We start from the raw sequence: 13,755 nt of genomic DNA on the forward strand, positions 1-13,755 counted from the left end.
TTGTAGATATAAGCTGGCCCTGGAGAAAGCCAGGGGGGCCAGCGTTCTATCTCGTGTTGAACAGAAGGCTGCCACTACACACTTGCTTACGCACTGCTCCTCGCATGCGACACGCATGCGAACCCTATGCTTAGCTATTCAAATTAGAACCCATCTATCCTATCGAAGTCCCTCTACTGCCCGCCTGTCCTCTAGGTAGCCCTCTGACATTTAGAACGCTTTACTCTACAGGCCGCTCGGTAGAGATCCTTCAACATAGTCGAAACTCGCCGTGGAACTAATACCACAGGCACTGAGGAAAACAGACTTAATGACAACATGGATATCAATAGCAATGATGCCAATGACGCTGGTGAGCCTTCTGGCACCTCTAGTAATGATGACGTGCAACAGGAGACTCTTAATGAACGCTATAAGCGCATCCTAATGATGACGTGCAACAGGAGACTCTTAATGAACGCTATAAGCGCATCCGAGACCAAGTCCGCCAGAAAAGAATCAAAGAAGTAATTGTTGTATTGGAAGAGGAGCTCGCAGGCGGAACGCCTGCTGAACATATAGAGATTGTAAGCATTGCTTATCGTCTAAAACAGGCCGCCTCCTCTGATCCTCCTAGTGCTTCTCTAGCACCCCTTCTTCATCCTGCTAAACCACCTTATTTCAAAGGCAGAAGCCTTAAAGAGGTAGCAGACTACAAAGCAGGCTAGGATATCTATATCTAAGCTATTCCACCTAAGACTAATAAAGAGTTTATAGCATATGCAGCTACTTATTTACTAGAATGTGCGTAAGACACATAGAATCCAAAGAATACTACTATTAATACTTAGCCAAAGTACATTAAGTAGTACCAAGACCTAGTTATTAACCTTATAAACTATATATATTACGCACTAATGCAACTTAAGAAGGTGGAATAACGACCTAATTAAGTTATATAAGAACTTATATAAGTTATTAAGGAACTAGAAAAAGACGTGCCCCTTATAACAAAGAATAAAGAGAAGGCTTAGATCTTACTTAATTGCCTTAATACTAATATATATAAAGAAGTCTTACAAAAGAATAAAACTATTATATTTTGTAAGTAGGTTATTACTGCTATACAGTATTAAGAGGAATTAATGCAGCAGAATAAGGGCTAGAAGAAAGGCAAGTATTACTCTAAACAAGCTAATAGCTCTTTTAGCAGGTTATCTGTACATAAAACGCATGGGTTTTGTAGCTAGTTAGGTAGAAAGGCACCTACTAAGAAAAGGGACTATTCTTAAAAGGGCAAGTCTTCCTGAAATAGTGTAATTTGTTATAATTGTAATAAGCTAGGTCATCTAGCTAGGGACTACAAGAAGCTTAAGCGCTCTAACAAGAGGAAGACCCCCTTATTTAATAGCTTTTCAAAAAACTAAATACTAATGTTATAGCAGTATTAGTAACATTAGGAAGAGACCTAAAAGACGCAGACTCCTTATAGTATATAGTGGTCAAGTTAGCCTTATATAGAGAGCATGGTATTCGTACGTTATTTGTACTCTTAAATACAGGCGCGCAAGGAAACTTTCTATTACAAAAAGTAGCATTTAAAGAAGGCTTCTAAGCTGATCCTACATCTATTAGTATAATGGCTATAGATAGCTATTCTATTATTGTATATAGCAAGTATATAGTAAAGACAGAAGTCACAGATTCTTAGAGAGAATTATATACTTTTGACGTTAACTTTATAATAATTAATATTAAGAGATATAATACTATCCTTAGTTGGCTATAGATCTATAAAGTAGATCCTGATTGTCAGTTTAAAAGGCGCAAATAGAGCTACTATAAGAGTGGAATAGTCTATAAGATAGATGTAACAGAGTTATTTGACCTCAAGAAAATCAGGGCCCTTATTTATACAGTATTCTTGTACTCTGCAAATAACATATAAGACGTATACATAAAGCTCAACTCTACTAACATGATTAATATACAGTTACTAAAGGAGTATAAGGACTATACAGATGTCTTCTCAGAAGAAAATACATCAAAATTCCCAGAAGCTATACATGTAAAGCACTTAATTCCTATAGTAGAAGGAGCAGAAGTCCCTTATAGGCCTATCTACTCTCTCTCTGTGAAGGAGCTACGAGTCTTATGTAAATACCTTAAGAGTAGCCTAGAGAAGAGGTGGATTCGTTACTCTAAGTCCCTAGCAGGGGCTCTAATTCTATTTGTCCTAAAGAAGGATAGTAGCTTGCGCTTATACATAAATTATTATAATCTAAATCAGGTAACTATCTAAAATAGGTATCCGCTATCTTTAATCTACGAAACGCTTAATTAACTAAGCGGAGTAAGGCGTTTTACAAAGCTAGATCTTCGTAATACATATTATAGGATATACATTAAGAAGGAGGACTAGTAAAAGACTATGTTTTATACGCGTTATAGTCATTTTAAGTATATAGTTATGCTATTTAGGTTAATAAATACGCTGGCCATATTCTAAGCCTATATTAATAAGTCGTTAAAAGGGCTATTAGATATCTCTTATATAGCATATTAAGATGATATCTTAATCTATAGTATAAAAGAAGAGAAGTACATAAAGCATATATAAGAAGTTCTTAATAAGTTACGCAAGTTTAACCTTTATATTAAACTGTTAAAGTATCTCTTCTTAGTTTAGAAAGTAGAGTTTCTTAGGTATATTATAGGAATCATAAGCATATTAATAGATAAACGCAAGATTATTACTATTATAGATTAGCTAACTCTTATAATATACTAAGAGATTCAGATCTTTAAAGAGTTTACTAACTTTTACTAATAATTTATTATTAGATATTCTGTAATTGTTACCTTTATAACTAATCTTCTAAAGGAAATAAAGAAGGGAAAAAAGCATAGTCCTTTTATCTAGACTATTAAAGCAAATAATGCTTTTTATATACTTAAAGAGTACTTTATAAGCGCTCTTTTATTATAATACTTTAATTCTAAGAAGCCTAATTAAATAAAATCTAACACTTTAATTATAGGAATATTAAGGATATTTTTGCAACCTAATAATAAGAGTATAGGCTCTAAATACTTAGTATAAAAGCTAGTAACCTTTTACTTAAGGAAATTAATTTTTATAGAAAAAAACTATATTATAAGAGATCAGGAAATACTAATAATAATAGAATCCTTCTTATATTAAAGATATTATTTTGAATTATTTATATTTATTATGTAAGTCTTATATAATTATTATGATTTGCAATTATTTATAATAATAAAAGTATTAAATAAATGTTAAGTATACTAGATAATTAAATTAGTTATTTTTAATTTCGTTATTATTTATTATAAGAGTAAAGAGAACTCTGCTAACACGCCCTTAAGAAGGCCAAATTATGTAATAATAAAAGAAGAGGAGGAGAATCCCCTTAGAGACCTTATTCTAAGCAGAATAAGGACAGAGGAGTCCTTAAATACTAATTATATTTAGAAAGGAAACCTCCTAATTATAAGAGTTCTTATACGGAACGCATTAAAACAGCATATAGACCGCACAGCAAGAGATTAGAATATATTGCTAAGACCTACTACAGAAGGTCAGCGTAACGCACATAATATGCATGCGAATCACGTGCGAAGAAAGATTATCTCTTCAGAGGGAGAAGAAAGCTCCTAAAGAGAAGAAGCAAACGCAGCTTTTATAGCATTACCCTACAGCATTATCCTGGATGTTTTTACTAGTCACCTCCTCGCACTACAGTCAAGGGACGCCTTCTGCTAGCAGGGGGCCTGGAAGAACTCTCCTAATAGTCAGATAGAAGAAAGATCATTTCAGGGTAGGTAAATAACTAACTAATAGGGTCTTGTTTAACGCAAGGGATTAGTCTATATCCCTAAAGACCAGGCTACTAAAATAGAGATTCTGCAGGCTAACTATAATAATTTATAGCAGAAGGGACATTTCAGGCTAAAGAGAACATAAGAAGTTATATAGAGAAGCTATTAATAGCTATAAATAACGCAGTTTATAAAGGACTATATATATTTATGTAATATCTGCTAAAGAATAAAGGCTCTAAGGCATAAGTTATATAGCTATCTTATTTTGTTATTATAACTAGAGAGATTATAGCAAGATATATCTATAGATTTTATTATAAGCTTACCGCCTTCTCTTTGTAAGGGAAAAGTATATAATATAATACTAATAATAATAGACTAATATTTAAAAATAGTCAAATATATAGTCTATATAACAGAAATTAATGCTCTAGAGCTTACTAAAAAGCTAATAAAAGTAGTATTTTCCTAGTTTAGAATGCTAAAGTCTATTATTAGTAATAGAAGGACCACATTTATATTAAAATACTAAGGCATATTTTATTACTACCTAGTAGTAAAGAGGTGCTTATTAATTATGTTTTACTTATAAATTAATAGCTAGACAAAAAGGATAAATTAAACGCTTAAATATTATCTTTGTTATTATATTAATTATTAATAAGACAACTAGGTTCAACTCTTATTAAGTAGCAAATATATAAATAATTAAAGTATTAATACGTTTACAAAAAAAGCGCCTTTTAATATAGTCCTTTAATTTAAGCTAGAGTTCTGTATTAAGCCCCTTAGCAAAGTTGCTTTTAAGAAGAGAGAAAGCTAAATAGCTAAAGAAAAAGCAGAATAGCTTAAAAGAGTAATTTAAGAAGATAAGGAAATATAAGCTAGAACTTAAGAGTTAATAGCAAAGTATTATGATCTGAAGAAGAAGGGCAGATCTTACAAGATAGGTAACAAAGTCATGCTCTCTTTATAGTATATTTGTATGTGAAAAGCAAGCAAAAAGCTTACAAATAAATATCTTAGCTTATTTAAGGTAATTACTGTATTAGGTAAGAACATATATAAGTTATAACTACTTAAGAGCTATAGAAGAATTTATCTTACCTTCTATATAGCTCTCTTAAAACCTTACTAATACTAAGAAAGAGTAAAACTATTAGAGGTAGTTAAGGTCTAAGGCAAAGAAGAATAGAAAGTAGAAACTATTTTAGATAAACGCCTTTCGCAGGGCAAACGCATGTATCTGGTATAATAGAAAAGATTCATAAGGGATTATAATTCCTAGGAACTAGAAGAGAACTTAACTAATGCTTAAGATGAGCTTAAGACATTTCAGAGTTACCAGGTCACAAAAAAGCTATAGGAAGAAGTTTAGTTGAACCCTGATTAGCAAGGGATTTAATAAGGTAATTAGCGCTACTATAAAAAAATTTACAAAGTATAGCCTGACTAACAGGACTTATGCGATTTATATAGTAAACTTACTAGAAGCGCACGTATAGACAAAGCAACTATCTATAGAAACTCATAGCTAATAGGCTTACTCTTTATCTCTATCTTTATCTTTATTCTTGTTCTTGTCCTTATTCTCATCCTCACTAGCGCTAGCGCTAGCGGTGGCAGGAGGAGCAGCAGCAGAAGGAGCAGCGGCAGCTGCTGCTGCATTCTGTACAGCAATAGCTGCAGCCTCTAGGGCCTACAGCTCTACCAACTCAGGAGGATTAGTTTCCTCCTCCCAGCCCTCGGTCTGGTCCCGCCAGACCGGCAACTCGATATTTGCCTACGCATATTAGCCACCTGCGAAACACACGCGAAAGGGATGCTTACAGCTTGAGCGGCAACTTCGGTCTGCACCTGAATAGCCTGGGTGAGAAGGGTGAGACTGGCTTCGATGCCGGAAAGGTCAGGGCCGGAGCCCGCGGCAAGAGGACGCGCACGCTTGGAGGAGGAGGTGTGAAGGTTGGGCAGCGCGGACGCTACAAGAGTTGAAGCATTTTTAAGACGATTTAAAATCGTCTTAGCGCGTTCCTTGACGCTATTTATATCTGCTTGACCAGCTCGCGCCTAGCGAGCGAAACGGCAGAGATTCTCAATAGCTAACGCGAGGGCTAGTAGTAACTACGCATACAATTAGCATAAGTTTCGCCGGAGACGGAAAAGTGCAGGCGTAAAGCACAGGAAACGCATAGCCAACGCACGCAAGACGCGTTAGAAAACTCACCAGAACACAGTCATGCTTCTTACTTTAACAATAAGTATATTTCTTATTGCCAGCATTTATTTTATAAAAGAAAACCGTCTCAGGCTCACGCTTAAGACGGCGGACGTAACACTAGCACTAAGGCCAAGTAAAATTAGTAGAGCGGTTCTCTAAGGGAGTTGGTGCTACAGCGCACGTGATAAGCATATAATACGCATAGATATTATAACAGATTTATACTTATATGCTTTATGCTTAGCAGCTAAAAATGATATATATGTTAGCTATATATTATATATATATAGTATCTATCTACTTATATATAATAATTGCTACTATTATTATTATAGCTATTATTACTACTGCTAAATAGTAGTAATATTATGAACCACGTTAGTAAGAAGAAGATTAATATATCTTTAGGGCTACAGAGATCTTATTAATAGCTATATCTATTATTTATTATCTATTAATAATAGCGCCCTAAATAATAAAAATACTATTTCTAATATTACTATTTATTCTGATTATTACTAATAATATATTAATACTAACCTTATTTATATAGTTTATATATGAAACGCATAACAAACATAATTATATATAGTTACTTATTTATTAGAATACTATTACTATTAATAGTAACTTGCCTAATCCGGAAATTAGTAAATAAAATTATTCCCTTAATAGAAGTAACAATAAATATGTATAATAGAATATAACGCTTATGTTATTTTATATATATAAAATAATACAGGAGGCTATTCCAAATAGCAAAATGCCAGATCTAACGCCTAAAGGGCATTAAAAGAAAAGAAAAGAGATACTCCTTTCTCTTAAGTAATGACTTATATGACTCTCTATAAGCTGCGGAAGTACTCTATACGCACGCGAGACGCGTGCATACCTTTAGCAGGTTACAGAGGCGGCCTATAGGCTTGAGGTCGAGCCCTCTAAGGGGGGAAGCAATTGTTAGGATGTGACCTTAGTCTGACATCGGGGGAGACCCTTGGTACAGATCAGAACCAACTTGGTAACTTCCGATCTGAGCAACTGCCGATCTTAGCAAATCTGAGATCAGAGCTAAGAGAGACTCTCAGCTTGTAGATATAAGCTGGCCCTTGAGAAAGCTAAAGGGTCCAGCGTTCTATCTCGTGTTGAATAGAAGGCTGCCACTGCACACTTGCTTACGCACTGCTCCTCGTATGTGACACGCATGCGAACCCTATGCTTAGCTATTCCAGTTAGAATCCATCTATCTTATCAAAGTCCCTCTACTGCCCGCCTGTCCTCTGGGTAGCCCTCTAACAGATTCCTACTATTACTAATGCTTCTGATAATGTAAAATTATTAACTTTTACTTCTGTACATTAATTTAAGAGAAAATCTATCACTTATTATATAAGTGATTCTAGGATTTTTCTCTTTCTTAGGTTATAAGTGAGCTAAGCATATAAGACTTTGTCGAATACTTTAGAGACATCTAATAATAAGAGGCTAGCTATCTTTTTTTTCCCTCTTTCTCAGATTATATAAATTTTCTCTGTAATTTATTAAAGTGCTGTTTCTGTAGATCGACCTATATATGCGCTATATTAAGTATCAGAGAGCAGATTATATGCTTTAGCTATATATTTGATTTAGTTTGAGATAACTGCCTCTAGAATCTTTCTTATAGTGTTAAGAAGAGCTATTAATCTATATGCCCCCGGGTTTATATAGTTACTTTTTCCTGGTTTCTTAAGTATTACTATATATATTATTTTATAGTAGTCTAGTTAAACTTCTTAGTCTAAGCACACTTAAAAGAAGCGCTTAACTAGAGTTATCTTTTCTTATATAACTAATTAGATTACTTGGTTTAAGAGCTTATTTAGTCCTAGGGCATTATCCTTTGTTATACGATTTGTTATTCTAAGGATCTCTTCCTTTGTAATCTCTTCTTATTAAGGGATTTCTAAAGGGTAGTAAAAGTTTTCTAGATTACTTAAGTTGACCTCTAAGGGAGGGGGAAAGCTTATATCTTATAATAGTTTTGCTTTAGACTCTATATCTCTTGCTTTGTATAAGCCTTGCTTAAGAGTTAGGAATAAGACCTGTATAGTTTAGTTCTAAGATCGTTATTTTGCCTATTATATAATCTTCTAGATATTATTTGGCTTAGAGCTAGCTTCTTATATTACGTTTCAGAATTTGTCTCTTTTTGCTTTACTTAGTATCTTACTTTTTTAACTTTAGGTTTATACAAACTTTTACTATATTTTAAGACATAGATTTAGAGTAAATTGTTATGTGTTACGTTAGAAGTAGGCGACGAGTACGCGAGATCTTTAGCCTATGTTGAGTACTATCCTAAGACTGAAGAGTCGACGGTGAAGGCCCTAGGGTTACTTCTATATAATAAGCATGCCCTTTACTAATGTCTAGTGCTAATTAATACCTGGCGCCCTAGCGCTAGTAGGCGACAAGCATGGCAGCTGTAACATTACTCTCTTTTCAGAAGACTCGACATGCCCTTATGTCTAATGAGAAGAAAAACAAAACAGTAGTAACATATAGCAGTAGCACACAGCAAAACAAGTATAGCACAACAGCACAGCACGCTGGCCTAATATATCCTCCTGCCACACAGTTATTAGTATCTAAAGAGAGAGATATAAATAGAAGAAGATCCACAGAATAGCAAGGAAACATACAGTCAAGTCAGCGGTGTTTGAGCCGGTGACAAGATTAAGCCGACGGCATTATAATATGTGTTACCTTGTTTTCCTGGTTTCTTAAGTGGCTACTCTATTATTATCTAGGTGCTCTGAAGGTGACTTATCTTATAGAGCGCTATCAAGCCAGTACTGGAGTCGCTTAAGTGGACCAGCTTCCTGTAGGTGCGCGTTATAGTAAGCTTGTAACGCTAGAGGAGTGTTCTACAGGTTGCTAGCAGGGTATCATGTATCGTCAGGGTCCTATCCTTGCCATTATATCTTGTATTCCAGCTGACCTCTGCTAATTCTTGACGACAGAATTCTCTTAACTTCTTACTCAAGGTCTTTATCAACTTCAACTATAAGAGGTAGAGTAAGGATCTGGCTAGGGAGAGGATTGTTATCTGCCTTACGTAGCTAGTCTGCGTATAGCACTAGCAAGATACAATAAGAGGACAGAAGCTCTAGCTTGTAAGAGTAACCAACTATCTCTAAGATATAAAAGGGGCCTGTAACAGAATAGTCTAGCTTGTCTAAGGGCTTATCTGTTTTCCACGGCTTCTTAATAATAAATATAAGGTCTCCTGATTAGAAATTAGGCGAGCGATGTTTCTTGTTAGCTTAATAAGCATGCTGAGCTTAAGCTAAGGTTATATTTATTCTAGCCTAGCTTACTACCTTATTAATATAACATAAGTGCTTCCTTGCCTGCTCTTAAGTAACTCTTTCTTGCGCATTTTGGTATAAGCTATTACTTATTTGTGTCTAGTCGAAATTTAGACAGGATTCTTAGTTATACTTAATTATGTAAGGTGTTAATCCTATAGATTCGTGAACTAAAGCTAACCCTGTAGTATCTAGTACTAATAAAAGATAAGTCTAATTATTTTAGAAGTAGTTTATAAATAGTTAAAGCCTTATATTAATAATCTAATTAATAATTTCTGTCTAGCTATCTGTCTAAAGGTAAGCTAATATTAATAACTTAAGCTTAATATAACAAAGATAAGATAGCTTATTAAGAAAGGCGCTAATAAACTGCGGTCCCTTATTGCTAATAATAGTCTTTAAGTATTCTTTAAATTACTATATATATTTATAAAAGGTACACAACGGGCATCATGCTGCTCTCTATAGACTATGGGCGAGACACCGCCATTGTTGGATGTAGTGATCATGAAACTTCCGCGATCGGCCACTCGCTTGAATTTCCTCCGCTTCTGCTCGAAAAATCAACAACCGTCCGAGGTAGCGGGCAAGAGGGATAAGTAAAGAATATAAAAGGCTAGGTGTCTTATTATATAGCTTGTAAGATTAACAGCATTTATAGCAATTAGTAATATAACGTATTATATCGCTATTCTAATAAGGCCACTAATATAGCCTAGCTACTAAAGTATATGTTTTTGCCTAATTTAGGTGTGCTATAGTTATTTATAAGTAGATTTAGTAAAGCAAGCATGTATATAGGTTATCCTTGCCTAATTTTGTTATAGCCAACTAATATGCCTCTATTAAGGTTAGGCTCTCCTGGTTCTCTCTAACAACTTCTGCTGTAACGTTAAGGCTCTTAATGTTCTTTATAGTAGCTACTTTTATCCTTATCAGATCTAATAATGTCTGAGTTCTCTTTTGCGTCTTAGCTTCCTTTTACATCAAGGTAGCTTCGTTCTTGCACTCCTTATTACTGCAGCTCAGCTAGAATAACGTTGATATTAGATTAAAGATTAGCTAGTACAATCACTCTTAGCTGAGCTACTTTGGCAAGGGGATCAGAGAGGTCGAAGGATAAAATAGGGTTTTAATAATCAGTCTCAGTATTAGGGGTAAGGTTATCAGTCCTGGCCGGACTAGATAGGTCAAAGACAGCTGTATCAAACTAGGCAGCTGCCTCTGTGTTCTTATGTATTAGTAACTAGTCGCTAGTAGATGTTACTATTATTAATGCGTAGCTCAGCTCTAATAGAGTATTGCGTAAGTCAGGGGAGAAATGTGACAGGACCTGAGAGGGTGTTATAATTATTAAGATAAGGAAAAGGTTAGTAGCCCCTTTAAATAGGGCAGCTATCTGACAGCTCTAAAGTATATCGACCTTATGTTTATACTCTGCCTTGACCACAGAGTCATTATATATATACGTATAAGGCGCCCTATTCTTTTACTTGCTAAGTACAAGGATCCTGCTTATTTGAATTTAGAGGTCCGAATCTCCTTGTCTTCTTTAACCTTGTCAGGGGCACAGAGGGTGTCAGAGAGGCTTGCTTTAAACTCGAGTCTGACCTTGAATGTTAACACTAACCCAGAATGAGCTGGCGACGGGTCTAGAGATACAGATCTCTTGCAGTTGATAGTTTAATGATCGTTTCTAGTTAAAGAGTAGTCTTAGGATAATATTATGTGTCACGTTAGAAGCAGATAACAAGTACGCAAGATCTTTAGCTTATGTTAAGTGCTATCCTAAGACTGAAGAGTCAATAATAAGGGCCCTAGGGTCGCTTCTATATAATAAGCATGTCTCTTACTAACGTCTAGTGCTAATTAATACTCGGCGCCCTAGTACTAGCAGGCGATAAGCATAGTAGCTATAATATAAATTATCTTTATATAATTTATAGTTATTTTTATTATTATTTAATAATCTTTTATCTAGTAGCTTTTACTTTATTAATTTAGTCTTAACTAAAGAATTAAGTTATTTATAACTTTTAAGATGACTTTTATTAATTTATCTATAAATTAATTAATTATTTTTTATAATATTAAGGGGTATTAGTTTATATCCTCTGTATAAAGATTTAGAAGTTTGCAGAATTTCTTAGTATTAAGATTCTTTTACGCTCTTTTTAGGGATAGCTTAATTAATAGATTTGTATTACCTTATTTAAACTTTATATAAATTAAGAAATAATTTAATACTTATTTTATCTTTAGTTTTACTCTGCATTATACTAGTTATTATTTTAGTATTATAATTGCAAAGATTAGATTAATAGTTATCTATTTATATAAGTTTCTTTTAAAGTAGTCTCTTATTCTATATTATATTAGATAAAAGGAGCTGCTCTAGCTAGAGTAATAAAGATTAAAGTCCTTTATAATTATATATTCTCTTATTATTTAAAGAGCTTCTCTTAGTATACAGAGCGTCTTAGTCTCTTGTATTTTAGAGTAAGTAATTTAGTAATAATATATATTATAAATATTAATTATTTGTATAGAATTTGTATTCGGATTTATTAATTCAGATTAAACTTATAATATAATAATTATAAGATCTTTTAAGTAATATGTTTCTAACTACTTATTTATATAAATCCTCTTATTAATATATATATTTACTCTTAAGTCTATATATTATTAATTACTTATGTAAAATAGGCTCTAGTTAAAATTATATAATATAGTGTTATATAGGTTTCTTTATAGTTCTTGAGCTACTATAATGTTATATAATGTTACTTTAGAGTCTTGTAAAAGGCTTATAAGTATTTTGTTATAAGACTTATTAATATTATATTGTAGAATCTTAAGAGTTTAGGATTAATATAAGTATTCTAACGACGCTCTTCCGATCTTATAACTTTATATAGAGTCTCTTTTAGGCTTGTTTCTAGAGCTAATAAGTCGGCCTTAGGCCATTTTTCTCTTATATGTTCCTTTAACTTAAGTTTATTCTCTGTCTAACTTGTCTAGTTCTTATTATATAAGCAACTATAATTGACTATTATTAGGGAAAAGGGAAGAAGGAGAGAGAGATAAGGTAAAGAGGGTAAGAGTAAAGGTCTATAATAAGGGAGTAAAAGATTAAGGAAGGGGAGGAAGAGGTTCTTTATTTATAGCTATATATATAAATCTCTAAGCCTTATCTTAATAGTTAAATCTTATCTTTACTTATTTCTTTTCTTAAGTTAGACACATTAGTAATCATGCCTTGTAGCCTTTAGAGCAGAGGCTATATTATATAGCCTTCTGATCTATCTTTTTAAGACATATCCTTATTCTATAGTTTCTTATATAATGTCTACAGGTTTACTCTCTTTAATAGTAAGTAGTAGGGTATCTAAAGCCCTAGTATTAGTAATATTAATAAATCTGTAGTTTCTTATTATATTGTATAATTAATTTAAACTTTATATTATAAATCAGTTCTTTTTAGATGACCTTATTAGTTATCTTTAAGCGTATTAACTTTAAGATTACATAATTATACTTGCCTTTTATAAAGGTTCTTCTTAATTATCTTAGGCATATAATCTTTAGTATTAGAAATATTCTTATGTTTTCTTATTTTATTTTATTAGTGATTTCTTACTACTTTATATATTCTAATCTTTACTTAAGCATAAAGGCCTAAGGCTTTTATTTAGATTATATTGTTTTGAAGTCTTATATAAGACTTTATATTATTTGTATAAAGAGTAATTTCTTTATTTAGCATCTTTCATATTATTATAACGCATTCTTTTCCCTTTAAATTATCTTATTCCTTATTAACTATCTTTATAATTTCTTTTATAGACAGTTTATTAATTCTGTCCTTTTCTTAATTACTTATAAATTATATAACTATTTTTGTAGTTTCTGTAATTATTTAATTACCTAGTTAAGGTTTCTTAATAATAAGCTTAGCAAAAGGCTTTATAGCGCTTTATTATATAATATCTGTGTACGACTATAGCTTAGTGCCATCCTCGTCGGCTCTGCAGTCTTAGGATAGCACTCAACATGGGCTGAAGATCTCGCGCACTCGTCGCCTGCTTCCAACGTGACACGTGACACTTGCCCTTTATGTCTCTCTCAATTCTATCCTTTAAATTGCGCTAGTTTTTTGTTTTAGAACCATGAAAGTTACACAAAAAGGACTGACTAGGATGAGCTTTATTACCGCCACCACCCTTAACAACAGCAAATCCTTCGGTTAAGGAGAAGGCTCGGAGACGACGCTGACACTCGACAATGTCCTCAAAGATCTCTCCCGCCTTTGGAGGCTCACGCCACGCCGGTGATACAGCATTGACAGCGATAGTT

General features: G+C 33.3%; 1 protein-coding gene across 1 annotated transcript; it reads right to left on the bottom strand.

Annotated features, from left to right (window-relative positions):
• Positions 1–5,368: 5,368 nt before the first annotated feature.
• On the bottom strand, positions 5,369–5,965 carry EPUS_07898 (uncharacterized protein; the record flags this gene model as incomplete). Its single annotated transcript, XM_007804958.1, has 4 exons — positions 5,369–5,494; positions 5,537–5,608; positions 5,656–5,892; positions 5,957–5,965. 4 exons carry the CDS (start codon positions 5,963–5,965, stop codon positions 5,369–5,371), a joined length of 444 nt encoding a protein of 147 aa, XP_007803149.1.
• Between the last annotated feature and the right edge of the window lie 7,790 nt (positions 5,966–13,755).

This window comes from Endocarpon pusillum (assembly GCF_000464535.1).
Source record: "Endocarpon pusillum Z07020 unplaced genomic scaffold scaffold3700, whole genome shotgun sequence".
Lineage (NCBI taxonomy): Eukaryota > Fungi > Ascomycota > Eurotiomycetes > Verrucariales > Verrucariaceae > Endocarpon > Endocarpon pusillum.